The following is a 27,829-nucleotide window of genomic DNA, read 5'->3' on the forward strand; positions in this document are numbered from 1 at the left end:
AATACTCTTTAATCGCCAATGTAACTTCATTTTTTCCTCTAAATTGTTTCCAAATAGATAATTCACCTGAGGTTTCGGATGACTCAGTTACGTGGCCTGAAGTAAAATGTGGTATCTCTGGGAATTCATGTTCTCTCGTCGTATCATAATCTATCTCGTACATGTGAGGAGTAGGTTGATACGATGTCGGATATTTATCATTGGCTAATTCAGCTTCACCACCATCAAAAATAGTGTCATCGTTAACAAAATCAAGTTCCTTAGGTTCCTCAGTTTCTTCATCTTCGTTGGAATCATCATGTGTTTCTCCCCAATGATTCTCAACGTCAATATCAACAATCGATTCCAAATGATGTATGCTTCTTGTCTCATACTCTGTTGTTGCTGATGTCCCACCAACTTCATTTGCACTTTTCAACAGCGCCATACAATTGTTTATCGACCTATATGTCGAGTCTTCAAACTCACTTCCAAAAGTCATTTGAGATGAATTTCCAACCACATTTTTTGACGACCCAAGAACATCAAATATCTTATGCACCTCAACAAATAACCTAATAACTGAAATATTTGTTGAGTCATGTACTTCAATCTTGGTTCTAGTATATTCTTCTTCTTCTTCAAATGGTACTGTAACATACCTGACGAGATTAGGACATATCATAAACTTGTACCTCAACCATCAATTATAGCTCGTATTTTTCTTTCTATCATCTCATTTATTTTTATAAATGTGATTATCTTTTAAGCATCATATTTATAGGTCTTTAAGACTGAAAAACAACACCGACCTCATTCTCTATAATCTATCTATTATAACGAACAATCATGAAGAATTTGTTGCTCATTTTCCCTACATATGATATATATAGAACAACAAAATAAAATATTCTAACAATATTTTTCTATTATTTAAATAATAATTAAAATTTATAATACTATTTTCAATAATTAATAAGTCAAAATGATATATTTGTTTGATCATTTGTAATCCAATTACTAAATCAATACTACTAAAAATTTATAGTAATGATTCAGAAGTCAAATAAAAACTAAAATTTTTGCAAAACTTAAATAGTAATACTTCCAATAAAATCTATTTGTACTTACTTGAGAACTTCTTCCTCCAACTTGATTTACAAAAAATATCTTGAATCAACTTTTTACTTTCTCTTTAATCTGCAAATGAACTCAACAATATCATTTAACAAAATAATAAGAGGTAAAATATAAAAAAAATATATAAATCATTCGAATACTTACTCAAGAAAATGAACATGCAAATTTGTTAAACTTTTTCTCAAATGCTCCAAATATTGGTTCTTCCAACTGCTTGCTTTCTCTTTTGTTCTCCACTATTTTTTCTTCAATCAAATAACACCCCAACCCATACATATATACATCTAAAATTATTTTTTTATGCAAAGTTTATTTTACACGCATAACAGGGCACGATAACCTCTGCAGAGCATTGGGAAATGAAATTGTAAGGTCTGTAATTACTGCATGGGAACAGTGCTTCACCATTCACTCACGGACTGCTACAATTGTTTCAGGGAGTCACTGTCAAATTCATTGATTTAGCACCAATAATTCACTGCACCAATAATTCACTGCACCAACAGTGCTTCAATTCACGGGCAACAACTGCATTAAGTCAGCTTTGCATGCTGCACGGCTCTGCATGGAGTAGATATAAACGTTGAAGACACGTGAAAATCTTGTAGTCTTCAACTTGAAGACATGTAGAAATCCTGGGGTCTTCTCCAAATCGCATGAAACGTTATGCGTCTTCACCTTATTTGGAAAAATAAAGGATGAGATGAATTATTTGAGGAAATAATTATTCCAAAAAGCATTATTCTAATATTTTTGTCGGTAAAGGCGTATTCTTTGTTCCAAGCTCCCATTTCGAGGTAGATCTATTTCTCAGCCATGTGGATAGGATTTGGCCACTCGTAAATATCGGCATGTGAAAAATACATAACCTATGTCAATGTCGACTCCTTTTTGACAAGTACAATCACGTGCTCAATTACTCCAATTGGTAAATATGCTCACTCCCAATAGGTTCGGTTTGCTATACTGTTCTATCAAGGTGCTTTATTTTTATCAGATTAAAATAATGCTTTTGGAGTTAATTATTTTATATCATAAATAATGAACTACGATAAAAAGTATTCTTTAAAAATAACTTCTTTTTTCAAGTGTAAAAAAAATAGTATTTCTAACTTTTGAAAAAGTGTTTTCGAGTATGGAATTACCAATATTCTTCATATTTGGGTAAAATAAATAGTTTAAACAATTTCATATAATGTGGTTTTTTCAATTATCTATTATCATTAATAGTCCTTTTTGGTTTATGATAATTTTTTTGGGTAAATTATGTGTTTAGTATCTAAACTATAAGTTTTGATATGTTTTAGTACCGAACTTTTAATTTTTTCAAAATCATATCTAAATTTTTGTTTTTGTTTCATTTTAATACCATGATCAAAATTTAACGTTAAGTTTTGAAAATAAATTGAAAGTTTAGGTACTAAAACAAACCAAAATTGATAGTTTATATACTAAACGAGTTTAAGTTTTTAATGACGGGTACTAAAATGAAACAAAAACTAAAAGTATAGTCTTAAAAAATTGAAAGCTTAGATATTAAATCGGTTCAAAACTGATAGTTTAGATATTAAATGTGTAGTTTACCCTAATTGTTTTTCAAAATATGAACATGGGCTTAAATATTTTTGTTCAACTCGGCTTTTGTCAAGAACCCTATGCGGTTTTTTTGACCCAATAGTGCAATCCAGAAAAAAATTTGCAAAATAAACCTTAGCCTTTTATTTTGGATTCTACGGCATTTTATACAGTGAATGAAACTCGTCATTTTGAGGTGACAAGTTTAGATAAAAAATTGCAAAAATTACAAAAATATTTTTTATTCAAACTTTTTACTTTGATGTGATAAAATTTAATAAAAAAATTATATTTTATTGGAACTCGTCACCTTAAGGTGACAAGTTTTGATAAAAAATATTTTTATCACTATAAAAAATATCTTATATCCCAAAATAAAAACTCGGGTGCCCTAATAGGCTAAATAAAAAACCTAGATGCCTTAATGGGCCAAAAAAACCATCCTCTGCCCTTATTTCTAATGCCCTCAGTTTTAATTTTTAGGACCCAAAGGGTTCGGAAATTTTTTTCCCTCTTGTTCAACAGGCTTCAGAAATTGTTGCTAGTATAAAATGTTAAGCCCACGTCGATGCTCTCACTCAGTTGAAACAATTTGTCAAAATATTGCTGTAATGAAATATTATTATGGATACCATGTCATGTTATCATGTTCGTGCTTTGCTTTTTCATCTTCTTATTAAAACACAGTATAAAATCCATTGACTTAAATAAAAAGCATTTGGCAAATAAAAATAGAAGGAATAAAAGCTCATTAGGCCTGTTAACAATCTATGAAGAACTCTGCATTCCTACATAAGATATATGTTGTTGAAAGTGAACACGATGATATAAAAACCTGCATTTTATTGGATGGCAAGCATGGTTGCTTTTGTGACGGTGGCATGCTTAGAGAAAAGGTACGGACAGAGACCTTGGTTACTTCAGAACGAAGCTGCCGACACCGATGCCGTAGGCCTTGTAACGTCTCCCTCCATAGTAGTAAAGTTGTCTTTACCACTTAACATCTTGATTGCTATTTGAGCAACCTCGGCAAACCAGTCATCCTCCGGCAACACGCTGCGATCAGAAGGGTCAGTCTAGTGTATCGAAACTAAAAATGCTCCCATGATGATATTGGTCATGTGAAATTTACCTGTATGGATCAATTCCGGTTGCAGCCAGCGCCTCGATGGCTCTCTCAATTATGGTTTTGATAACTTGTTGCAGATTTCGTGACAGATACCGGCCTTCAGAAGCGAAGATCATTACAAATTCCATGTCTAGATAAAGCTGCATCAAAAACAAAACGAGTGTTATATGATATTCAATCATCTAACCTGATGTATTTGTAGTTGATTGAGTATACCTGTTGAAGACCGAGGGGACCCAAAGGTGTCGGCCCCTGCTCGATCTCTTCCCAAAAGGTTTGGTCATCGGAAAGCCAAAGGATCACAGTCTCCGTTTGTCTCATTAATAGAAGTGTAGCAAACCTTTCCCTTCCCACAAACATATCAGCTGCTATGCTTGCCATCCTTGTTAGTTTTTCAAAAAGTTCCTGAAAACAAGGTAAAATTGTAGAGGAGAAAATGTTTATCCTAGTAAGTGATAAAAGTTATGAACACCAGAATTATGTATCCATATGTAACTGTTCGAATCCCATTCGTCCGGCTTGGATTCACTGGATGTCATATCTTACTTTTTTTCATGTTGGATGCTTATGTCATGACCAAGGAAATCAAGATATTACCTGGAAAATTGGTGATGGAAACCATTCCGGTTCCTCAGTATGGCTATCCATACTTATGTATATCTCTGCATTGAGACGCATGTCCCCGTCGACAGTGAAGATAAGATCGAGGGCGTGTTGTCTACAAAAGCTATCTCGCAAACGTTCAACCAAGCGGTTTAATTTCCGCTTCCATTCCCTCTGTTCTGGAACACTGCCTTGCCTATCCGAAGTGCTTCTAGGGGTGGCATCCACTCTGCTAGCCTGGCCCAATGGCAGAAGTTTCAATGCAGCCCGTGGAATTAGTTCATCCGCTAGCAATGATGCATTAGCAAGCAAAGCCAATTGTTGGGCTTCACTCTCTGCCATCTTCAGAACTCTATTCCCGGAACAATCTAAAGTTTCTTCGTTTCCATCGAACCAGGCAATGCACTTATCAATAGATTAACATAGGAATTGAATATTTGTAAAACTCCTTCTAAAGCTGGACCATACAATTGAAGAATCTCAAGGGGGCCAACATCCCCCATAAATGCCTAAAACCAGACATTAGGCAGATTAGGAGCACCAAAGATTCTAAAACTTGCAAAACAAGGAATTAAAAGTACATTATACTTATGTTTGATCACATAACATTAATCACTGTGAAGCGGAAATAATTACCTTAACCATTGAATTCAATTTGTGAGCACTGCTTGAAAGCTTTGGCTGTGGCATATTTGCACTACTAAGAGATAAAGTAGAAGATAACGGACGTGCATCACCCGGGGCATAAGAAAGCACCCAATCATCTGCAGCAGTACTCTGTTCAATTCTTTTTAAGGTGGCACTGAATGCCAGGTCGACACAGGGCTTAAAATGCCTCATTAAAATAGGGGAAAGGGCTAATCCACGAGCTTCTAACAAAGCGCAATGGCCAAGGCATATCTGAACACATTCAGTGGCCACTCTTAGACCCCCAGCAGCTGCCGATGAAGCTAGAGCATGTCTCTTTAAAAGAAGCGTGAATGTGTCGGTTTGCTTGACAGCCCATGTTACTAGTTCAGATGAATATGCAGGCTCCTCGCCAAAAACCGCTAAGGAATCACTAGATGCTTGCGCAATGGTTGAAAATACAAGCTGTGAAAGAGCCGAAGTAGTTGATCCTCCATGAGAATTGTTCGTAGGACGAAGACTTTGCATTCCACGCTGCAGCCTCTGCTGGTGAGAATTGAGCAGCAATGTATGGGCACGTGGACCGTCCCCGAGATTTTTAATCGACAAAACGGCCGAACGAAGCTCAGCACCTTTGGTGAAAGGTTGGCAAGTAGTCTCTGCGAGCTGATCTACTAGTTTTTGTCTCAGCAAAGTGAGGGCAGTCTTCAACCTTTGAAGTGCATCTGGACTCAAGTTCTGTTTAGTATTAGGTTCTTTTGCTACTTTTTCCCCTTCCCCCAATGCGGCAATAGCTTCACCCACTCTCTTTTCAGCCAATAGAACTTCAAGGTTCTCCTCATACTCAACAAACCACTTCTCGGTTTTATTAAGTTTCGTATTTTTAACTGCAAATACGTTATCCTATTCCGAATCGTCAGCACCGGCTGTCAAGGAATCGAGGAAGACACCTTCGGCTAAACCGTGAACTAAAGCTGCCTGAGTAGAAAGAAGATTCCTCATCGAAAGGAGCTCCCCTTCAAGAACTGTAATCTCCTTGGATGTACTTCAAATGCAAAGAATTTCAAGATTTTAGAATCTTAAGGTTGGCATGTACTAAACCAAGAATTGGTACTTTCTTTACTCGATGCCGGCCTCTAATTATCACAAAAACCGATCAATATTATGTTGATTCTCTTTCAATCATTCAAAAGATTAACCGGCAACAATGAAACAAGTTGAAAACCGAGAAATCCAGAACACAACAAGCATTTTACACAAATACATCGGTATAGCTCCTTGAGTGAGTATAATGAAGACTTACCGTATAAAGGCAGTATAATTAGCGTACACACTTTTACGCATTTCCTCTGCAGACGCCTTCCTTAACTCTAACAAGTTCATGCACGAATGCTTTATCTCCTGTGATTTAAAAAAAATTGATCAAATTGAATATCTCCACCATTACTAATATTCTTGAGTTATCCTCATCTCGTTAGAACAGAAAAAGAAAATTCGGAATCCCTTTTGATGGCATAAATCATTATGACTGACGTATTTGTCCATGTATATGATTATTTGGGAATTGGAATTAATATACCTTCTCCGTCATGTTGTTGCATTTGGATTGGAGATAAGCATCGGGATTGAACTGCGAAGCTTTGAAGAGCTTCAAGCGATCGCTGAGAGTGAGGTTACTCTCTAGCTCTGTTAGGTTGCCGATGCTCATTTTTCTTTTCTGAATCCAAAATTTTTACCAGAGAAAACCCAGAAAACGTTAACGTTAATGTAATCAGGAGATCATGAAAAATTAAATTGAATTAAACGAAAGAGTGAACAAGAAGATTTCTGAAACTGGGAGGCAAGGTTTTAAAATACGGTCTGCGACCGCGATTTCGGTCGCGATATAGCGGTTTCGCTGCCGACCGAATTACCCGCGACGGCCGCAATAGTTTCCGCGACAGCCCTAATTACGGTAAATCCGAAATAACCGAAAACACGACTGCGACCGCGATTTGAAACCCTGCTGGGAGGCAGAGTCGGGCATGTTTTGCCATGAAGATTTCAACGTAAAACTCTCGCTTGTTTGTTTCGAATTTATTTTAGCTGTTGTATTTTCACATTGAGCTTTTCTAATCTGATGGTCTGGGATTTCGTTTGGAATTCACAGATAAATCTCAGTCGTTGATCACGTATCATCGGGTTTTCTAGTTAAACTATATCAATAGTCCCTATTATTTTTAGTCGATTAACTTTGGTCATCGCTTTAAAAATTAAGTACGTTGAATCCTTTACATTAACAATTCATTCGATTTAAATTTATCGACAACCGTAATGTGGACCTAATGTTAACCCGCAGGGGATGAGCATGATCCGGCCCTGGTTCACGAACTCCGACCCCGATAAGTTATTGATGTTTTGACTTCAGAAAGGCCTGAAAAACTAAACTAAAGAAATCACAAATTGCTGCAAAGAAGAAAGCAATCAACATATTTACAGCTATGTAAGTAGCTCAAGTTGATGATGAAGAAACGATCCCTAGTAAAGTTTGCCGTTACGAAAAAGCCCTTCCAAAAGAAAAATGTATTCATAGTTCATCTTGGGTTATGAACTTTAAATAAGAAGAATGTATTCATAGTAATGTCAATGGGGATCGCTGAGGAGGAAGAAGAAGAAATGGGTTTTACATGTGGGTGTTATACGTAGGGTTTTTAGAATTTTTTTTTTAATTGTCAATTCAAACTTATGGGATAATAGAAATTAATGTCCGCGATACCGCATTGGCCGCATGCAGAGGATGACCCGAAAATTGGAATATTGGAAGAGGGGGATGAGTCAGCGGTGGTAACTCAGTTTATGATGGAACTGCAAGGGTTGAAGACTGTCGACGGCGATGATCCGCCTCGCATTCTTCATTTCAATCCGAGATTGAAGGGGGATTGGAGCGAGAAGCCGGTGATCGAGCACAATACTTGTTATCGAATGCAGTGGGGATCTGCGTTGAGGTGCGAAGGGTGGAAGTCTAGAGCTGATGAGGAAACAGGTTACCTTAATTTTTAGTTCATTTGTTTGAACGCTGTATGCTGACTAAGTAAATGGAGAATGTGGGTTGAAAAAATTCTATGAATTTGGTATTTAGTTGTCGGTGGTTGGATGGGGTAGTTTACAAGTTACTTATTTGGAAGTTTATATAAAAAAAAAAAAATCACCCTAACAACAAAATATATCTGTCAAGCATCATTTCTTTAAATATTGTCAATTTAACACGCTTTCTCACGAATTGCTGGAACATGAAACGCGCCTTCATAAGTTATGTTTGAGCTGGCGTCACGTTAGAAGGTATAATTATCATTTTTAGAAGTTAAACTTTTATTATATTATAATCATTTAATAATTTATTATATATTTTTTGAAATAATTTTTTATTACTTTTTGTAGTTATAAAATAATAGGTAGGTTACCGCGTTTATATAAGAATCATATCTAGAATCTTTTACTGATACGATAATAATTTTAAATTCTGTTATTTAATTTATTATAAATGTTTTATTTAGTTATTTTTAGTATTAGTTTATATTTTAATTTGTATATTATTTATTTAATTAGTTGAATGATTGTATATTAGATCTATTTATTCATAACTTTTAAGTTAGAGTCATCGAATCGTGTCTGGCTGTATTTAGTCGCGACTGAATTTGGTGACATAGCGAAATATGAAGGGCATTGTAACCTTGAATCCAACCTTATTTCTACATTGATTGAGAGATGAAGACCAGAGACACACATTTCATCTTCCATGTGAGGAGTGCACTATTACGCTGAAGGATGTTTACATACATTTGGGGCTTCCGGTAGATGGGGATGTTATTTTTTATGCGGCAGATGGTGATCATCATTCCTTGTGCGAGGAGTATCTTAGAGGTATCCCGCCTAATTTCAACGGTGGTCGAATACATTTATCATGGTTGGCTACAAATTTTCAACAATTTAGCAAAAATTGTTTCGAGGAACAGGCTAAAATATTTGTTCAAGCTTGCATATTACAACTCATAGGAGGGATCTTGATGCCCGATAAACCTCACAACCAAGTTCATTGTATGTGGTTGTGTCACATCGCAGATTTTCGAGTTGTCGGCTCATTCAGTTAGGGCTCTGCAGTTTTGGCATATTTGTATAGAGAACCGTATTAGGCAACTGATTATCGAAAAAATGCTATCGACTGATGTCTCCTTTTTCTGCAGTTTTGGGAGTGGTATTGTATGTCATTTTTATGTACGGTCGTGAAAAACCTGTTAGTCTTCTCGTTATTATTGAGGTAATTTCAATATTGAGTTCGTATATAAATAATTTTTAAGTATATAAATAATTTTTAAGTATATAATGAATTTTTTTACACTGAATAGATGATAATGTATAAGGAAAAATCATCATGATATACAAGATGAAATGGAAGAAATTCAACTACTCATTGATCAAAAGGTCGATACATAGGTATATATTTAAATTTTACTATTTACCTTTAATTATCGTTATATAATTAAAATATCATTTTGATAAGAATTATATATTTGTTTTAGTTTCAAGTGGCTCATTATTGTACGAAAGAAATGAGGCATTGCATCCCACTTTACTTAAGGGCCAGTAGATGTATGGATAGCGGTAGTTCCTCTAATATGTTATGTTATTGTCGAGTGACATCATACTGATGGCGTGCTCCGCCAATTTGGTTTCGTACAATCTATTCTTGAATCACCTAGGAATCTCAACAATATGTATAACGTCGATAGACAATGCAAAAAAGATACAATTGGCTAATGAAACACATCAAGTGGGTAATGATTTGGGAGGATCGACGTAGATACATTCCCCGTACAGAGTTGATTTATGTCGATCATTATTTCGGTTGCGGATGACTATTATCAATGGTTCAACACGAACAAGAAGTTGTTTCTACTTTCCGAGGAAGCACGATGTGAGAGCATTAATCAGGGTTGAGAAAAGCATCCACCGTTACAACATCATTGTCCCCCGACTCGTGGGCGGAGAGCATGCGCTTTTGGCTCATCCTCAGCTGCAGCACTGGAACCATCACAACAGTCATTGTTTACATCGATTTATATTCTATAGCTGTTTTAGATACCACCGTAGTCATTTAAAATGGTACCACAGCCGTTTCTGATGCCACTGCAACCATTTCAGACGCCACCATCACAGGGTTTTATGACACCTCATGGTAGATATACTCTCATGCTTATATATCCAATATGGTCTTCATATGTTGTTTATTTGGCGAGTGATGTTTCACCAGAGACACAAATACCTCTAACTCAGTTTTCACATTCATCGATGTCGATGTTTTCGCAGTTTTCACGATTTTTTATGAACGGTGGGTGGTTACTCGTGCACCTCTAGTGTCCTTATTCTATGGAGGTGCTACATCGTCATCCGTTCCTCATCAACAAAATTTAGTTGCCACTGATGATGATGATGATGAGAGTGAGGAGGAAGAGCAATTTATACGAAGAAATCATCATTGAAATAGACAGCCACCGCCCTGTGGAATATATTCAAGATGCAGACATTGATACACCTCCAGGATTTCTTCGTATAAGTTGCTCTTTCTCCTCACTCTCATCAGCAGCAGCAGCAGCAGTAACAAATACATTTTGTTGATAAGAGACGGATGATGATGTAGCACCTCCATAGAATAAGGACCTCGGAGGTGTATGACTAACCATCCCACTGCTCATAGAAAAGTGTGAAAACTACGAAAACATTGACATCGATAAATGTAAAAACTGAGTCGGAGGTGTTTGTGTCTTTGGTGAAACATTCCCCGCCAAATAAGCAACATATGAAGACCACGCTAGATCTATAAGCATGAGAGTATACCACTAGGAGGTGTCATAAAACCTTGTAGTGGTGGCATCTGAAATGGCTATGGCGGCATCAAAAACAGCTACGATGCCATTTAAAATGGCTATAGTGCCATCTGAAATGACTGCTAAATATAAATCGGTGTAAACGGTGGCCGCTATGATGGTTCTAGTGCTACAGTTGAGGACAAGCCGGAAGAGCCTACTATCTTTCCATGAGTCGGGGGACAATGATGTTGTGACGGTGAACACTTTTCTCGACGTCGATGAATGCTCCAGTCTCGTGCTTCCTCGAAAAGTAGGAATGACTTCTCGTTTGTGTTGAACCATTGATAATAGTCATCCGCAATCGAATAATGATCGACATAAATAGGCTTTGTACGGGGAATGCGTCCACGTCGATCCTCCCAGATTATTACCCACTCACTGTGCTTCATTAGTCAGTTGACTTCATTTTTGCACCGTTTATCGACGTTATGTATATTGCTGAGATTCCTAGGTGCTTCATGAATAGATTGTATGAAACCAAATTTATGGAGCATGCGATTAGTAGGATGCTACTCGACAGTAACATAACATATTAGAGGGACCACCGTCATCTATACATCTAATGGGCCACTCAAGTGATGTGTGATGAAATGCCTTATTTCTTCAGTACAATAAAGAGCTCATTGAAACTAAAATAAATATATATAATTCTTATCAAAATAATATTCTAATTATTTAACGATAATTGAAGGTAAATAATATAATTTAAATACATACCTCTATACCAGCCTTTTGATCAATTAGTAGTCGAATTTCTTTCAATTCGTCTAGCATATCACGATGATTTTTCCTTATACATAATCACTTATTTAGTGTAAAAAAATTCATTATATACTTAAAAATTATTTATAGACGAACTCAGTATTGAAATTATCTCAACAATAAAGGGAAGACTAACAGATTTTTCACGGCTGGACATAAAAAGGGCATGCGATACCATGCCTAGGACTGTAGATGAAGGAGACATCTGCCGATATCATTTTTTATAATCAGTTGCCTGACATGTTTCTCTATACGGAGATGCCAAAACAGCGGAGCCCCAATTGAATGAACCGACAACTAAAAAATCTGCGAGGTGACACATACAATGAACTTGGTTGTGAGGTTTATCGGGCATCAAGATCCCTCCTATGAGTTGTAATATGCAAGCTCGGGTAAATATTTTAGCATGTTCCCTGGAACAATCTTAGCTCAACTATTGAAAATTTGTAGCCAACCATTATAGCTTTATTTGACCACTGTTGAAATTAGGCGGGATACTTCCAAGATACTCCTCGCACAAGGAATGTCAATCACCATATGCCACATCAAAAATAACATCCCCATTTACCGGAAGCCCTAAATGTATGGAAACATCCTCCAGCGTAATAATACAATCCCCACATAAAAGATGAAATGTGTGTGTCTCTGGTCTCCATCTCTCAATCAAGGTAAAAATAAGGTTGGGTTCAAGGTTACAATGTATTTCATATTTCGCTATGTCACCGAATCCAGTTGCGAATAAATATGATCAGACACGACTTGATATCTCTAACTTAACGTTACAAATGAATGCATATAATATATGGTCATTCACCTAATCAAATAAATAATATACAAATTAAAATATAAATTAATACTAAAAATAACTAAATAAAACATTCATAATAAATAAAATAATAGAATTTAAAATTATTACCGTATCGACAAAATGACTCAAGATATGATTCTCATATTAATGTAGCAATCCACCTGCCATTTTATATATGCAAAAAGTAATAAAAAATTAATACAATAAAATATAATAAACTATTAAATAATTATAATATAATAAAAAATTAGCTTCTAAAAATGATAATTATACCTTCTTAAAACTTGATAGAAGGAAAAAATATAATATTTTCGTTTGTGGTGTGAGTGTTGAAAAGAAGGGGTATTTATAAAGGGGGAGGCGGACGGACGGTTGGATTTAAATAAAAGGTATTCACACCTTTTGCCAACTCAGACGAAATCCCGCGAAGGCGCACTTCATGATTCGCGCCTTCCAACGTGACGTCAGCTTGGACAGAACCTCGCGAAGGCGAGCTTCATGATCTTTATGTTGTCGAAAAGAGTATTAATTCGATAATATTTGGAGAACCTAACAGGTAATATTTCGTCAGTAGGCAGATTTTTTGTTGTTGGTAAAAACGCAACTTATTTGAGCCATTATATATATATATGATTGTTTATCTCTTTCTCGGGGTGGTAGTTGATGGACAAGTGAAGTGCGAGAAATGGATTCGAGATGATGACAATGGTTCGGAAGACTCAAAGGCTACATGGTGGTTGAAAAGATTCATAGGCCGAAAGAATAAGGTCGCATTTGATTGGCCCTACCCTTTTGTGGAGGGAAATTTATTTGTTATCACATTGAGTGCTGGATTGGAGGGTTATCATATCAATGTCGATGGGCGTCATGTTACCTCATTCCCGTATCGGACTGTAAGTATCCTCTTTGTTGTTGTCTTATCGATATGATGAATAGAGAGCCCGTCTTTAAATTCCTAAATACATGCAGGGATTTTTGCTTGAGGATGCTACTGGGTTATCTCTAAAGGGTGACCTTGATGTTCACTCCATATATGCTGCTTCCTTGTCCACGTCTCATCCAAGTTTTGCTCCACAAAAGCATCTTGAGAGGTTAGTAAATGGAAGGCGCCTCCACTACCCGATGGAAAAGTAGAGCTTTTTATCGGGATTCTTTCTGCTGACAATCATTTTGCAGAGAGGATGGTTGTGAGGAAGTCCTGGATGCAGCATTAGTTAATAAAGTCTTCCAAAATAGTTTCTCGATTTTTCTTTTGCATTGGTAAGGGAAGATAAAGCAGACACAAGTTATTTCCTTTGGAAAATTCCTTTGCCTAATATATTTACACCCTTTTTCTTTTTAGAATGGAAGAAATGATATGAAAATGGAACTGAAGAAGGAAGATGAATATTTTGGTGATATCGTTATAGTTCCTTACATGGATAACTACGATTTAGTTGTACTTAAGGCAGTTGCCATCTGTGAATATTTAGGTCGGTCAGTGAGTGAGTGGTCGAACGATATGATGTTGCTTATTTTTCCCTTGCTGAAACTGTGTCATATGTGTATATATAATTAATTCAATATTGTTCTTTAGCTGTTAAAAGGTCTACTTTTATATGGTATCTGATTGTTCACAGGTCCGAACAGTGGCTGCAAAATACATTATGAAGTGTGATGATGATACATTTGTCCGGGTGGACCCTATGATTAAGGAAGCAAAGAAGCTTGGAAATAAAAGCCTGTATATAGGAAATATAAATTACTACCACAAACCTCTGCGAGACGGTAAATAGCAGTAATGTATGAGGTGTGTTCAACCTGTTGAACTTAGCAAATTTTATGGAATTTGATTTGAACAACTTATTATTTAACATTTACTTTCTTATCTTCATCACTGCATCTTAATCATTTTGTGTATTTTGACACACTTCTATTAGTTCATAAAATAATAGAGCATCCCGTATCAATTCATAAAATAACGGAGCATCTCGTATCAGTTCATGATACATATGTTGTAACACCTCCAACCCGTATCCGACTCGGATCCGAGTCCGAGGTGTCACATTGACTTTTCAAAACATTTACTTGTATAAAATAGTAAGTAATTTAAAATTTTTATACATATAATTTATTCAAACATTTACAGAACCATTCAAAGCTTATACAATATATTCTTTTGAATACATGTCAACTAGAACTTCATATATTAAAATACATATTATTCACCTTTCTTCTGATCTGACCTTTGGTAAGGAAACTGACATGTCTTGCTCCACATTGCTCTTTACTCTTCTCACTTCTGTAACTTACGTGTGAAACAATCACACACTAAGTCTATGACTTAGTGAGGCATTAACGTATAAAAGTAACTCTAACTACTCAAATATGCATGTACATATCATCTCATGCTATCATACACAACAATATAATTTCCCATATAATCAACTGTACACATATACCCATTATTCATCATTTCCATCGTTAATCTTATTCTATAATCCGTATTATTATCATTTATATCCTTTGATCATACCTCCTTATACCTAATCTTTTTATCAACATATGACTCCTTCAAATCATATACAAATCATCATATCAATCATATAATACATTTCATATCACCAAGAATCACACATAGCATCCCATAATCTTTATAATCCATTTTTCATAACATGTCACTCCTACACATATCACGTACAATATATTTATATTATTGCTTTATTATCCCATGTATACTTTTGAGAACTTAAAGTATGTGAGTACATTGAGGTTGTGCATCACTACGCTGTCACCACAGCTCGTATAAATGTCCCGAATGACCTATCCAGAGGTCACAAAGACCCCAGCAACTATCCAGAGGTCATAAAGAACCTCGACAACTGTCCATAGGTCCCGAAGAACCTAGGTAAATTGTCCATATGTCTCGAAAGACATAGGTAAATCCTCAACTCTTGGCATGCTAACTATACCCCTAGCTCTCATATCACATAACATGGGCATTATCATTTATACATTTCATATCACTTGTTCTTTCTCTTCTGTCACATACCACATGTATTTGTAAAAATATATTTCATATTATAAGTAATCACCTAGATCATTTCATATAGCTTATATCATTTCTCATTTGTTTCACATATCACCTATCTCATTGCTTATATCTCTTAAGCACTTAATCATTTGTCTCATAATTTCATATAGTCACATATCACTTATCAGATGGTTTACATATTATGATCATGTAATCATATCAAACATATTCACACACATAAGAATCACTGATTATGTCTCATAGACACATCATTTCCATACCTTTATCACATAGTTCCTATAACTTTTCCTGCATATTCATGTCACATATTCACATGTACATATCATTGTTTATATGATTTCATATTCATATGTTACTTATCTTATAACACTTCCCATGTGTTCATATAACATATATATCATTTTCATCTCTTGTTCACATATGTTCCGGTTATATTATATATATCACATATGCACATAGATCATTTTCATATTCACATAGCACATACAAGAACAAATCAATTCATATAAACAAACATACACAAACTCATATTAAACACAAGTTACTATTCATAAATTCATACGCAACACTATAGGAAATAAACTTGTCGCAAGTCTTATTTCCATCATATATCATATACTATCGAATATGCACTCACCTTGGCCTCACTAAGTTCCAATCCACTTTTATGATTTCCTCTCTTTTGATCGAATCTTAACTTGATACTCGTTCCAGAACTTGTTCATGTTCGATATCTACATAATCATACATTAATACATATATGTATCCCATTGATATACTCCAATATATCATTTCTTAGACCAAAAGAAATGTCTATTTCAATTTCCCCTTGAAGTGCATCGATGCATTCTATAGTGCATTGATGCATTCTTTAACATGTGCATCGATGCACTACCCATGCATCGATACACAAATCACCTTCGATGTTTCATTTTAAGGGGATGCATCGATGCACTAATTGCATTCGATGTTTCTTCTTTAAAGAGTGCATCGATGCACAATGAATATGCATCGATACACCTTACCCAGAATTTGCATTTTAAGCCCGAAAATCATCAATTCTTATATTTTAAGCCCCTATTATGTCATTAAATTCATCTACCATTACTTAAACCAACTTATATCCATGTAAACCATCTTTATCTTCCATATCTCATCATGATTCTTAAAATTTAAGAATCTTACTAAACTTTCAACTTTGTTATTAATCATTTCTAACTTCATATATTTCTTATTCTTAGTGATGACAAGTCAAATTCCTTCTCAAATTTCACTTATTAACTCTTTTCCAGAAATTCATCTAAAAACTCATTTTCTTTAATCTCTTTTATATCTTTCATCTTGTTGTTTTAGAACAAATTAAGCTTTCCTTAAGCTTAATTATCATCTAATAATCATAACCCAACCTTAAAATCAATAATTAATCAACAAACAAAGAAACTCACCTTTGAGTCAAGCCTTCACGTATGAAGAAGTAAGAAGAGAAGAAAACTCTGGAACCTTTTTCTCTCTTCCCACGTGATTTTCCTTATCTTATAAGGAAATAAAAATTTCATTGTCAAATGACCATTTTTCCCTTCATTCATCTTATAATTACTAACAACTTTTATGATTTACTTCCAAATAAATCATTGAACTAATCCATGGTTCTATTCTAGTCACCAAATTCTAAAACTTTACAATTTGATTACTAACCCGGTATTGAGGATGTTACATATGTATTCTGTGATATATCATGAAATATATTCTTTAGTTTGGCTTTGACAAGTCTATTTGTCATTTTTGACTGATGCTACATGGAACATTATTGAGTAATGAACATTAAAATTACTAAATACTTTAGTGGCATGATAAACTAATTTTGTTTTTATTATGATCAATGTAAACTGGTTTAGATTTTAAAGATGGGTTAAATTAAGTTGTAGATAGCACAAAACATGATCTTTCCTTCCTGCGATTCACTGTTTAAAGAGTTTCTGCCTATTAAAGAACTTCCTATGTATTCATCTGAGCGGACAATAAATCACAAAAATGATATAAAATCATCAGTTCTTGACATCTGCTGTCCTTTGTTTTTTTTTCCCTCAAGGAATGGCCAGAAGAAGAATATCCTCCCTACGCTAATGGTCCAGGGTACATAGTCTCATCTGACTTTGTAATTAGGCTGGGGAATAGGGAGTAAACCAAAAGTGTTAATTTTAGCTGGTTTTGAATCCTGCTGCTATTTATAAGGTGGTACATATATAACAGGTGTGACCTACTAACACAGTATAGAATGTTGTAGTTTTATGTTAGTTTAGGATCGGAATATAAATTTATAGTTGAGATTGAAAGTTGGAAATATTTTTTTTACAGAAAAGTAGATAATTTCAGACATTAATTTGCACTTTTATGTGGATCAAATCATATAATGAAAACCAAGATTTATGCGTAAATTGGACCAAATTGTTCATCAAACGTGCTTATCTCCACTTCTAATTTAACATCAAATCTCAGTACGCATGCTGCGGCTGTCTTGGTCATGGATGAAATTGATATTGCCGGGTCTGCTTGCATCTGTCCCCGCATTTGTATTCAAACATTTTTTTTTTTTTGAATCTCTTGACTAAATTTTAAAAAATGACTTGCTGTCTTTGGACGAATCGTGTTTTCTAGTATGTTTTTTTTTAACTCCAGTTGATAATATACTGCAAATGGGTAAATTTTGGAATGGTTTTTCTCTTTATGTACACATACATATGGTAAATATAGAAAATTTACCGAGCAAAAGAAGCAAGAGAGTAAAGAACCGTAAAACTACAGTTAAGAAATCAAAACAAAGGGAGAAACATTTCTGACATGTGGTCCAGTCAAAACCCACATGTGCACGTGGGTCCCCACTCACTCCCCCACGTTACGTCAAATCCAAATCAACTCTTCCCCACGTCAGCATTACTCGCATTCGAATACGACACTCTAAGCACACGTGTTCGGCTCTTAATTCGTTTGAGTTCCCCCACAATCTCCCTTGCATCTGGTCGATCATCCTTATCAGTCGCCACACACCGGAACGCCAGTTCCGCCACCGCATCGACACCGTCCGCCGGTTTCCCGTCGATGATCAAAGCGTGGTCCACCACCTGAATCAGCAAGCCCATCTGGATCTTCGAAACGACAAGATCAGCCAACGCCATTTCCCACTTCTCCCGCCTTTGGTCCACCGCCTTCAACCCAGAAATCAACTCCAATAAAACGACGCCGAAGCTGTAAACGTCGCTTTTCTCCGTTAGCCGGAACGACCGGTGGTAATCCGGATCCAAATACCCGGGTGTTCCCTGAGGCCCGGTGCAAACAAATTCCGACTTCGATGACGAGTTTTCAGGGAAAGCCAAAAGCCTGGAAAGCCCAAAATCTCCAACTTTAATCCTCATGTCTCTCTCAACGAAAATATTTGATGTCGTGATATCTCGATGAACAATCGGCGGCAGAACCGAGAAATGCAAATACTCAACAGCCAGAGCCGTTTGCAAAGCTATTTCGAGCCTCACCGGCCAAGTCAACGAGACTTTTGAACGGCCGTGCAGGTGGTCGGCAAGGGTTCCATTTGGAACATAATCGTAAACCAAAAGTAGCCCTCTTGGGTCGCTGCAATAACCGTGAAGTTTAACGAGATTCGGGTGGTTAATCGACGAAAGGATTAAGATTTCGTTGCAGAAAAACTTGGTTGATAAAGCGTTGCCCAATGGGTTGTTTTTGTGAAGGTACTTAACTGCTAATATCCGATTGTCGTGGAGTTTACCCAAATACACCGACCCAAAGCCGCCGTCGCCGATTTTGCGTTTCGGGTCGAATTTATTGGTGGCAGATTCCAGTTCTTCGTAAGTGAAAACGGTAGGGAGAAGACTAGCGGAACGGTGACGCCGTAGGAATAAAGTTGTCGGGTCTTCTTCTACGGATTGGGATCTAAGTTTCTTGGATCGGAGAACAGTAAATGTTACTGAAAAAACTAGGAAAATGCAGATTAATGCGAAAACAGATGATAATATCGCGATTTTATGAGGGTGATCAACATGATTCCAAGTAGGGGAAATGGTGGTTTTGGCTTGGAAACAAATGAAATTTTTGTTGGGATCGGATGAATTGAATCCGCAAACACCATTCTTCGATCTACAATCTTTACAGCTCGAGAAGTAAGAGTCTTGAGCTTCGTCCCATTCAATCTGAAAACCCATTTGGAAGAAGAAACTTTCGAGGTAACCTAATATATCAGCATGGCAGCCTTGCTCGGGAAGAGGACGGGTCGACCCGCAGCCATGGAGGAGCTTGACCGGGTTTTTAATAGCCCCACATTCCCGGGCACATTGGGTACAATTGGGAAGACTTGAAGGGGAACAAGAACGGAGAACCGACAGTCTAGAGCAAGAAGCGTCGGAGATTCGAAACGGTGAACCGGAAAGATTGACAGGAAAGAAATGGAAAGAAGAGCAGTCGGAAGCGGAAGAGAATGAAGTCGGTGGAGGTAAAGGAGATACAGTGAGGGAGGATGAGTTTGGATCGAAGCTGCGTAAAGAAAAAGAGTGGTTGTTAATGGAGATGGTGGAGTGAGGAGTGGAGCAATTGATTTGGAAAGACGGATGGCCACACCCAGAAGAGGAAGAGAAAGGGAAAGGTGGCGTCGAACTGAAAGGCGGGCATGGGGATCTAGACAAGAATTCTGGGCTAGATGAACATGAATGGTGAGTGAGAGTAGCTTTTGTGAGCAGCAGCCATTGAAAAGAGAAAAAGAAAACGGTGGTTAACAGCGGCGACGACGGTGGCGGTGGTGGAGGCATGAAGGAAGATAGGAGAGTAGGGTTTTCAAGAGGTCATCAACAAGGTCAAATTTTGTTTGGGCGGGGGGGGGGGGGAATCCCGCTGCTTTCTTCGAGGGTTCTTTGAAAATCCAACTGTGATAGATTTTGGGGAAGGAAGGGGAAACAACGACGAGTCACGTGAACTCAACTAGAGTTAAGACAAAAACCATAATAAATTAAATATATATATATATATTAAAGCTGCCCTAACGTGGTACAATAGGCGGGCCTATGTGTCTTAACCTTTTAACTATCTTTACCAAAGCAATATTTGAATTATATTTCTTTAAAATTAATCTATGGATACCAAAGGAGATATCTGATAAGATAATGAATAGATAAACTATATAAATAATATTAATGACCAAATTATTACTTTAAAAATATTAATAAAAAATATTCAAATATTATTAATTATTTAAATGGTTTACCCGAAACAAATATATCATGATCGTATGAAATTTGTAATAGTGTGAGAGACCGATGTTTCACGCCGTTCACGGGACACCATCTTATTTTTTAATACGCTTGGGAGTTTCGTTTTCTTAAGATGATTAAAATAATTTAAATGAATATAAGATGCATGGAAACATTAGAGCAGCGCGCCTCCTATTTGTATTATATTATGCAATGTGTAGGTCAAATCCGTTGTATTTTCTAGGTCACCTGTGCGTGCGTCGTGCTACTGCTATCTTATTGTTGTTGTCAGATCCCACCACTCTTAATGGATTTATTATTTACTATTTTATTTTTATTAGTATTATTTAAATTAAATATTAACATCCCTCCCATTATATAATGATTTTTTAATTTTGAATTATATATTAAATATTTGAATTTATACACAGATCTCTATAGTAAATACTAAATCGGCATCGGTGGCTGGCTTCCTCTCCCTTTATGTTCTTTGGACCGAAGATAGCTTGAAGTCCAGTTGTCTTTTCAGTTTCTCTTGATGGGCCTTTGCTAAACCCGTCTGATGTGTACCAATGACGGCTTAAATATTTTAATTTTAATGATACGGAATGGACGAATAATATTAACGACACTAATGATTTGAATTAGAAATTTTAAATAGAATATAAAACATTTAATTTATAAGTTTTTAGTTAAAATTATTTATTAATTATGTTTGTTTTGGTTTTAATGATTAACCATCTAAATCCTAATATTTTAGATCAAATTATTAATTTTAGGTTTACGACTATCTTAAAATATAAAATATTTTATATAAATTCGAGTATCGACCGAACTCGATGATGAATGGAATTTACAAAAGAGGATAATTAATTTTTGTTCAACTGTTGATCATTTCAGACAACTTAGTAAAGTTGTTAAAAAATACTTGATTGAATGGGGTATGCTCCATGCTACTAATACACTCCTCGCCGAATGGTTTAAGCGGTCATGGTGATGGTAGGATAAAAATAAAAGACGGTTAGAAAGCATTTGGTTCATGAAAAAGAACATTACCAAGGAATAATCTTTTTTAAATTATTTGTTTAGAAGTATGGTTTTTTAAATTATTTAAAGGTTGAAGGTGGCCATCAACAGCATTGCCTGAGTTAGAAAGTCGTCAGAAAATAGTTGACAACAAATCTAGCATTGTCATCGTCAGTTCACCGTCACCCAGATCGCCGTCGCGAAGGAGCAGCAGCCTTCAACTTGCGACCGTTTTCATTTTTTTTTTACTTGCGTTGGCCTTCGAAAAATCAACCCGTGACCATCGGCCGTCCGTTTCCAACCTCCGGCGACCACCACGACCGTCATTCATCGTTAGTTTCCAACCCCCGTCGCGTATAAATTCCTCTGTAGGAAATTCACGACCGTCTTCCTCGCACCACTGTTACGGAGGTTAGTTTTAGATTTTGAATGGTTAAATTACCTTATAATTCCCCTTATTTGTGTGTTATTTCAAAGGTTAAATTGCATAAAAACCCTCATAATTTCCGATGAGCTCAAGGTCGCGGTGGATGTCAAGAGGGAAGAAAGTGGCTGGATTTCGAAGGAGAATCTGAGTGAAGGTATCAAATTAGTAATGGATAAAGACAGTGAAGTGGGTGAGTTTCTGAAGAAGAATCATAAGAAGTAGAGAGAAACATTAAACCCTGAATTGATGAATGAATATATTGATAAGTTCATCCAAGGCTTGCATGAAATTGTCAGTTGAAGCATCACAAGGAGAATACCCAGATATTATCATGAATATATTTTCTCAAAGCTCACTAATCTTGTGTTTTTACTTCATTATTACCTATATGTTTTCATGTAAGTTTAACTTAGATCTTTCAGTTGCAGCTTCATGTGAAAATAAAGCAATTAATTGATCAAAAAATCCATGTTCAGTTAAGGAGAGTAATTAATCCCGGCTTCTTATAATGTATGTAGATGCTCGATTTCGTCCGAGGACTGCTTCAGAGGCTTCGTATCCAGTACACGATACAAATGTGGACCAATGGAAGCCTAAATCAGCCCAAAACGGTAGTGATTAATTCCAATCCAGTTCACGTAATCCTCTAAGACGTGAACAGTTACAGGAAGTTTTAAAAAACAGAAAACGTGGATGCCATTTTAGAGGGAATTAATGAAAAACTGAAGGAGTTGGTTTTTTTATGGGAATTAACTATCACCATTACGAGGAGAAGGAGGAGACCATTTTTTTTACACAGGATATAACATAAAAAAAAATAGTGAAAAGAGCATTTCCATATTAAAAGATCAACCATTGTAACAGAGGCTGGAGGGTTGTTTTTCAGGAAAGCAATAACAAGCAAGGAGCAATTCTTTTGGAAAAAAAAACAATTCATTCTTCATAGTACATCCATTTTTTCAGCAAATACTAAAAAAAAATTTCAGAAGCATTGAAAAAAATTGGGAACCTATTTCCCTGTGAAATGGTACAAACCATAAAAGAGCAGGAAAGAAAGTTTCTTCAAAAGTCTATCCATCATTTTTACAGCGGCAGTGCATAACTTCCTTAAGGAATTTTTAGCATTCAAACCAAAGACAGAGCAACGCAATCAACACAAAGCAACAGGTATTTAATGTTTTTTTTTACATTTTGCATCCATTTGAGATAAGCAGAGGGATTATAGGTTACCTGGGTTGTGTGAGCGCAGATGGAGTCTCAGTGACTCCGTTTCATCGTCGTTCGGGTTCCGTTGTCAAAGAAGAGGGATTGATGTTAGTCTTAGTAAATAGAAATTCCTGAGTCAAAACAGTAAAGAGCGAGAGAGAGAGTTACGTCGGTTTAGGAGTGATCCGCCGTCGTGGATGGTGGTCAAGCGGTGGCTGTAGTTTTTAAGATTTCGGTCGAAAAGAGAAGGTTGAGCAGAGAAGAGAGAACGGTGCAGTGGTTGGAGGGTCGAGTGAGGCCGACCTGTGTTGTGTCACACGGTGGTTGAAGTGTTTTGTTTTAAGGCAGAAAAGGGTCTCGGCCATGAGAAAAGAAAGTGAAGAAGAAGAGATTTAGAAGAGAAGGGATTAGGGCAGACAGATTTGGCGTGTGGGTTATTTGGGCTACAGGTCCTCTTATTTAGCTTTAGTCCTTTATAATATTAATGTAAAGGCATGTGTATGCATGAATATCCATTAAAAAGCATGTTTTAACTCCATTTTAATTTTTGTTATTTATTTAGTAATGATTGAAATGTTTACATTTAATCAATCTGCAATTGAGTGTTAATGATGTCTAATTCCTATTATTTCTAAATTGCTAGAGTACGTATCTTGTTGTTGCATTTAAATGTTGTTAATATGATTGTAAACCGCATGTATATATATATACGTATATATTTATTTATAAGTGTTTTTAAATGCATTATTTTTGCATAATTTTATGTTATCCTCATGTGCATAACTCGACTTATGAATACATAATCAGACTAAGGGTAATACCCTTTTAATTTAAAATTGTCTTGAGTGGCTTGTCTTAACTGATTAGAGAGTCGTTTTGACGATTTTAAATTAAAAGTGTGTCCCGAAAGTGAAAAAAAAAAAATTGATTCATCACCTAAAATTTGGGAACGAGAGAAAAAGAAATGTTCGTTTATTTAAATATATCGAGAAAAGGTTGTTATATCTTTAAGATCTGATCTCGATATTTGTAAATAATCGAACATTCTTTATCTTTCTAAAATGACTTGGTAATTTTAATTTAATTTGTTTAAGTGTTTTTGAATGTTTTAAATTTACTTTTTTTTTATGGGATCAAAAATCAAAATAAATTCGAATTTGTAAAGTTCATTGCAAAGACGTTAATTAATCGACTAGGTACCGATTTATGGCGTTGTGGGGGTGCTAATCCTTCCCCACACGTAACCGACTCCCGAACTCGGATTTTGGCAACGCAGACTTCAATTTGTTGTTTTAATTAAAATTAGTTTTTATTTAAAATGACAAAGCATTTTTGGGTGCCCAATCACACCCTAGTCAAATATTGGTGGCGACTCTTCGAACTGTATTTTTCGATCGTCAAGGAAATTTAAATTTTTTCGAAACGAGAAGTCTTTTAAATCACATATATTTTTAAAATAAAAAAAGACAATTAAGAATTAATGTGGTTTTCAAAATCTCACCTTTTTTCACCTCTAAGGAAAAATCGTTTCGACAATGTAAAAACAAAGCAATGCAATAGCTTAAATATTTGAGTTGTTGAAATGAAAGAGCATGAACTTATTTCAGGGTTTATGTTGCAGAGAGTACAAGCATTTCTGATTTACTTTGAAATGTCGAGCAGGAGCATGTCGAGATTTCGTTTTCCTTGAGGGCCGTTTGAGTACCATGATGACAAGTAGTCTCCGTAAACAACTGGAGAATACCGAGGTGGGGAATCTTGACTCACGAGATCAGAGGCAAGGGATATTCGGACAGTCTTGGCTGGATCATGAAATGTGGACATCGAGGGACGGGCTCTGTTTGCATTTGTTACGGCTCGGTGCATACAGGTTTTGTATTTACCATTGGTTATAATCTGCAGGTAATGCAAGTTCCCAATAACACAAATAAGGGGAATTATAAGGTAATTTAACCTTTGGAAATAACACACAAATAAGGGGAGTTATAAGGTAATTTAACCATTCAAAATCTAAATCTAACCTCTGTAACAGTCGTGCGAAGAAGACGATCGGGATTTTCTTACAGAGGAATTTATACGCGAAGGCGGTTGGAAACTAACGATTGATGACGGTCTTGTTGGTCGCCGGAGGTTGAAGACGGACTGCCGACGGTCACGGGTTGATTTTTCGAAGGCCAATGCAAGTAAAAAAAATGAAAGCAGTCGCAGGTTGAAGGCTGCTGCTCCTTCTCGACGGCGATCTGGGTGACGGTGAACTGGCGACGGCAATGCTAGATTTGTTGTCAATTATTTTCGGGCGACTTTCTAACCCCGGCGGTGATGCTGTTAATGGCCACCTTCAACCTTTAAATAATTTAAAAAACACAATTCAAAACAAATTAAATCACTCAAATTAATTATTATTTTTAATAAAAAAAGCATTATTAAATTATAATTCTATTAAAAGTGAAATTAAATTATAATTAAAAGTTAATTTTATTTAAATCCTTATAATTTTTAATATTTATGTAATGAGGATAAATTTGTTTTTAATACATTTCACTACGTCGTTTTAATGGTACATTACGAGTACGTGACATGAGTCGTAGAATTTTTCATTTAAGACTCATTGGTTAATAAAATTTCTAAAAAATGTATGATTTAGGAATGTATTTTACTTATTTATTTACCGTATAACCAGAGATTAATTCCTTCAAATTAAGTAGGATTATGAAGACAAAAAAATCTTCCATTTTAAAAATAATACATGTTAGAAAAAACATAGTTTTTAACGAAGATGGCATTAATATTAATATTGGTTGTCGATTGTCGATATTTTTTATTGTCATTTTTTTCTTTATATTATAGCTTTATTTTCTTTTGTATTTTGAATTTTAATAAGTTTATTTGTATTGCACGTTTTTATTTGTCTTTATGTCATATTTTCTTTTTTTTTTGTCATGTTTTTTGTTTTTTTAGCTGTTTTTTCATTTTTTATTTTTCAGGGTCGATTTGGCATCGCCGTGACTGATCAAGATAGAGCTTATGTGATATCTTATTGATCTTCCCTGCTTTGGACCTTCGAATTGGATTTGAATACTCGATTTGCATTCGTGGATAGCTTTTCAAGCCACTTTTGTGGTTCGTTTGTCAATGCGATCAAATCTGTTTGTATCTATATTTGTTCGAGTTTCTTGGTTAGACTTTATCTTTCCTTGTATGGTCTTTATGTGATCTTAAGTTACTAGTTTTGTTTCAATAATTAGATAATTTTTTTCTAATTATGTGACGATTGTGATTGTAAACATTTATTATAATTTAGGATATTTTCTATTTTAAATAAAATTAATTAATTCTATCAAAAATAAATAAATAAATAATAATAATACATATTAAACATTTTAAAAAAAAATATAAACTTAACGTCTTAATTAAATCAAAACAATAAATGTTAACTCAAACATTTAACAATCAATAAATTTGTTTAATTTAAGTAAATCGACACAACATTTTGGATAAAGGCTTAAATTATGATTTTTTATGTATTTAAATTAATTCCTTGGTGAAATTGTCAATTACCTCATTATTATCTCGTCGATGAGGACAAAATTGACCAACCAAGCTTTGTTGATTATAGCATTGCTGGCTCGAATAAAAGAATAGACGACGACAACAACAACAAAATCCAATTCCCATATGTAATAGGGGTAAGGGGAGGTAGGATAGTAGGTTCTCCCCAACGTCAGGTTGAGAGTAGCTTCCGTGGAAGACCTACGGCAGTCAGAAAATTAAAAATATAGATAAAATGCAATGCATATATAAATAAATACATAAATATATAGTTGAACAGTATTCATATGCAGTTATGATGCAGGGGGATCTGAGACAGATGATGCTGAGCTGTCAGATTGCACGTTGATGGCGCTGAGATACCATGAGTTGGCAGATCAGCGCAAAGGCGGGAATTGATTGTGACATGTTCCTTATTGGGGTCGTTTTGAGTATGTTTCAGTCTTTTGGCCATAACTTTGGCTACAGGTGTCAGAATCGCGCATAAGACCCCAATCCGGAAAGCTCTTTTCGACGCGCACGCTCTCCACATTGAGCTACGCTCCATGTGGCCTTTTTTTCAACCTCAAATTCTGCCGTTTTCCCCTCCGAATCACTAGATTTAGTTATTTTTTACTATTTATGGTAATATTTCGATTGTTAATTAGGAAGTCAATTTAAATCCGATTTAGACCGGATTTTTGGGAGATTGCTTATTTTATTTCGAATTTCAATTTAGAGTGATTTTCGGGATTTTGCTATTTTTGGCAAAATTCGAATAAATACGATTTTTGCTATTTTTGGCAAAATTCGAATAAAGACGATTTTTTTAG

General features: G+C 35.5%; 1 protein-coding gene and 2 pseudogenes across 1 annotated transcript; 1 reads left to right on the plus strand and 2 right to left on the minus strand.

Moving 5' to 3' along the window:
- Positions 1 to 3,614: 3,614 nt before the first annotated feature.
- Positions 3,615 to 6,787, minus strand: LOC120171344 (annotated as a pseudogene).
- Positions 6,788 to 7,795: 1,008 nt separating this feature from the next.
- On the plus strand, positions 7,796 to 17,742 carry LOC120171285 (annotated as a pseudogene).
- A 470-nt stretch (positions 17,743 to 18,212) lies between these two features.
- LOC120171345 (LEAF RUST 10 DISEASE-RESISTANCE LOCUS RECEPTOR-LIKE PROTEIN KINASE-like 1.5) lies at positions 18,213 to 20,446 on the minus strand. Its single transcript, XM_039179054.1, has one exon. It carries the CDS (start codon positions 20,369 to 20,371, stop codon positions 18,470 to 18,472), a length of 1,902 nt encoding a protein of 633 aa, XP_039034985.1. The 5' UTR covers positions 20,372 to 20,446; the 3' UTR covers positions 18,213 to 18,469.
- Between the last annotated feature and the right edge of the window lie 7,383 nt (positions 20,447 to 27,829).

Source organism: Hibiscus syriacus, unplaced genomic scaffold (genome assembly GCF_006381635.1).
Source record: "Hibiscus syriacus cultivar Baekdansim isolate YM2019G1 unplaced genomic scaffold, ASM638163v2 tig00111832_pilon, whole genome shotgun sequence".
In the NCBI taxonomy this organism is placed as follows: Eukaryota; Viridiplantae; Streptophyta; class Magnoliopsida; order Malvales; family Malvaceae; genus Hibiscus; species Hibiscus syriacus.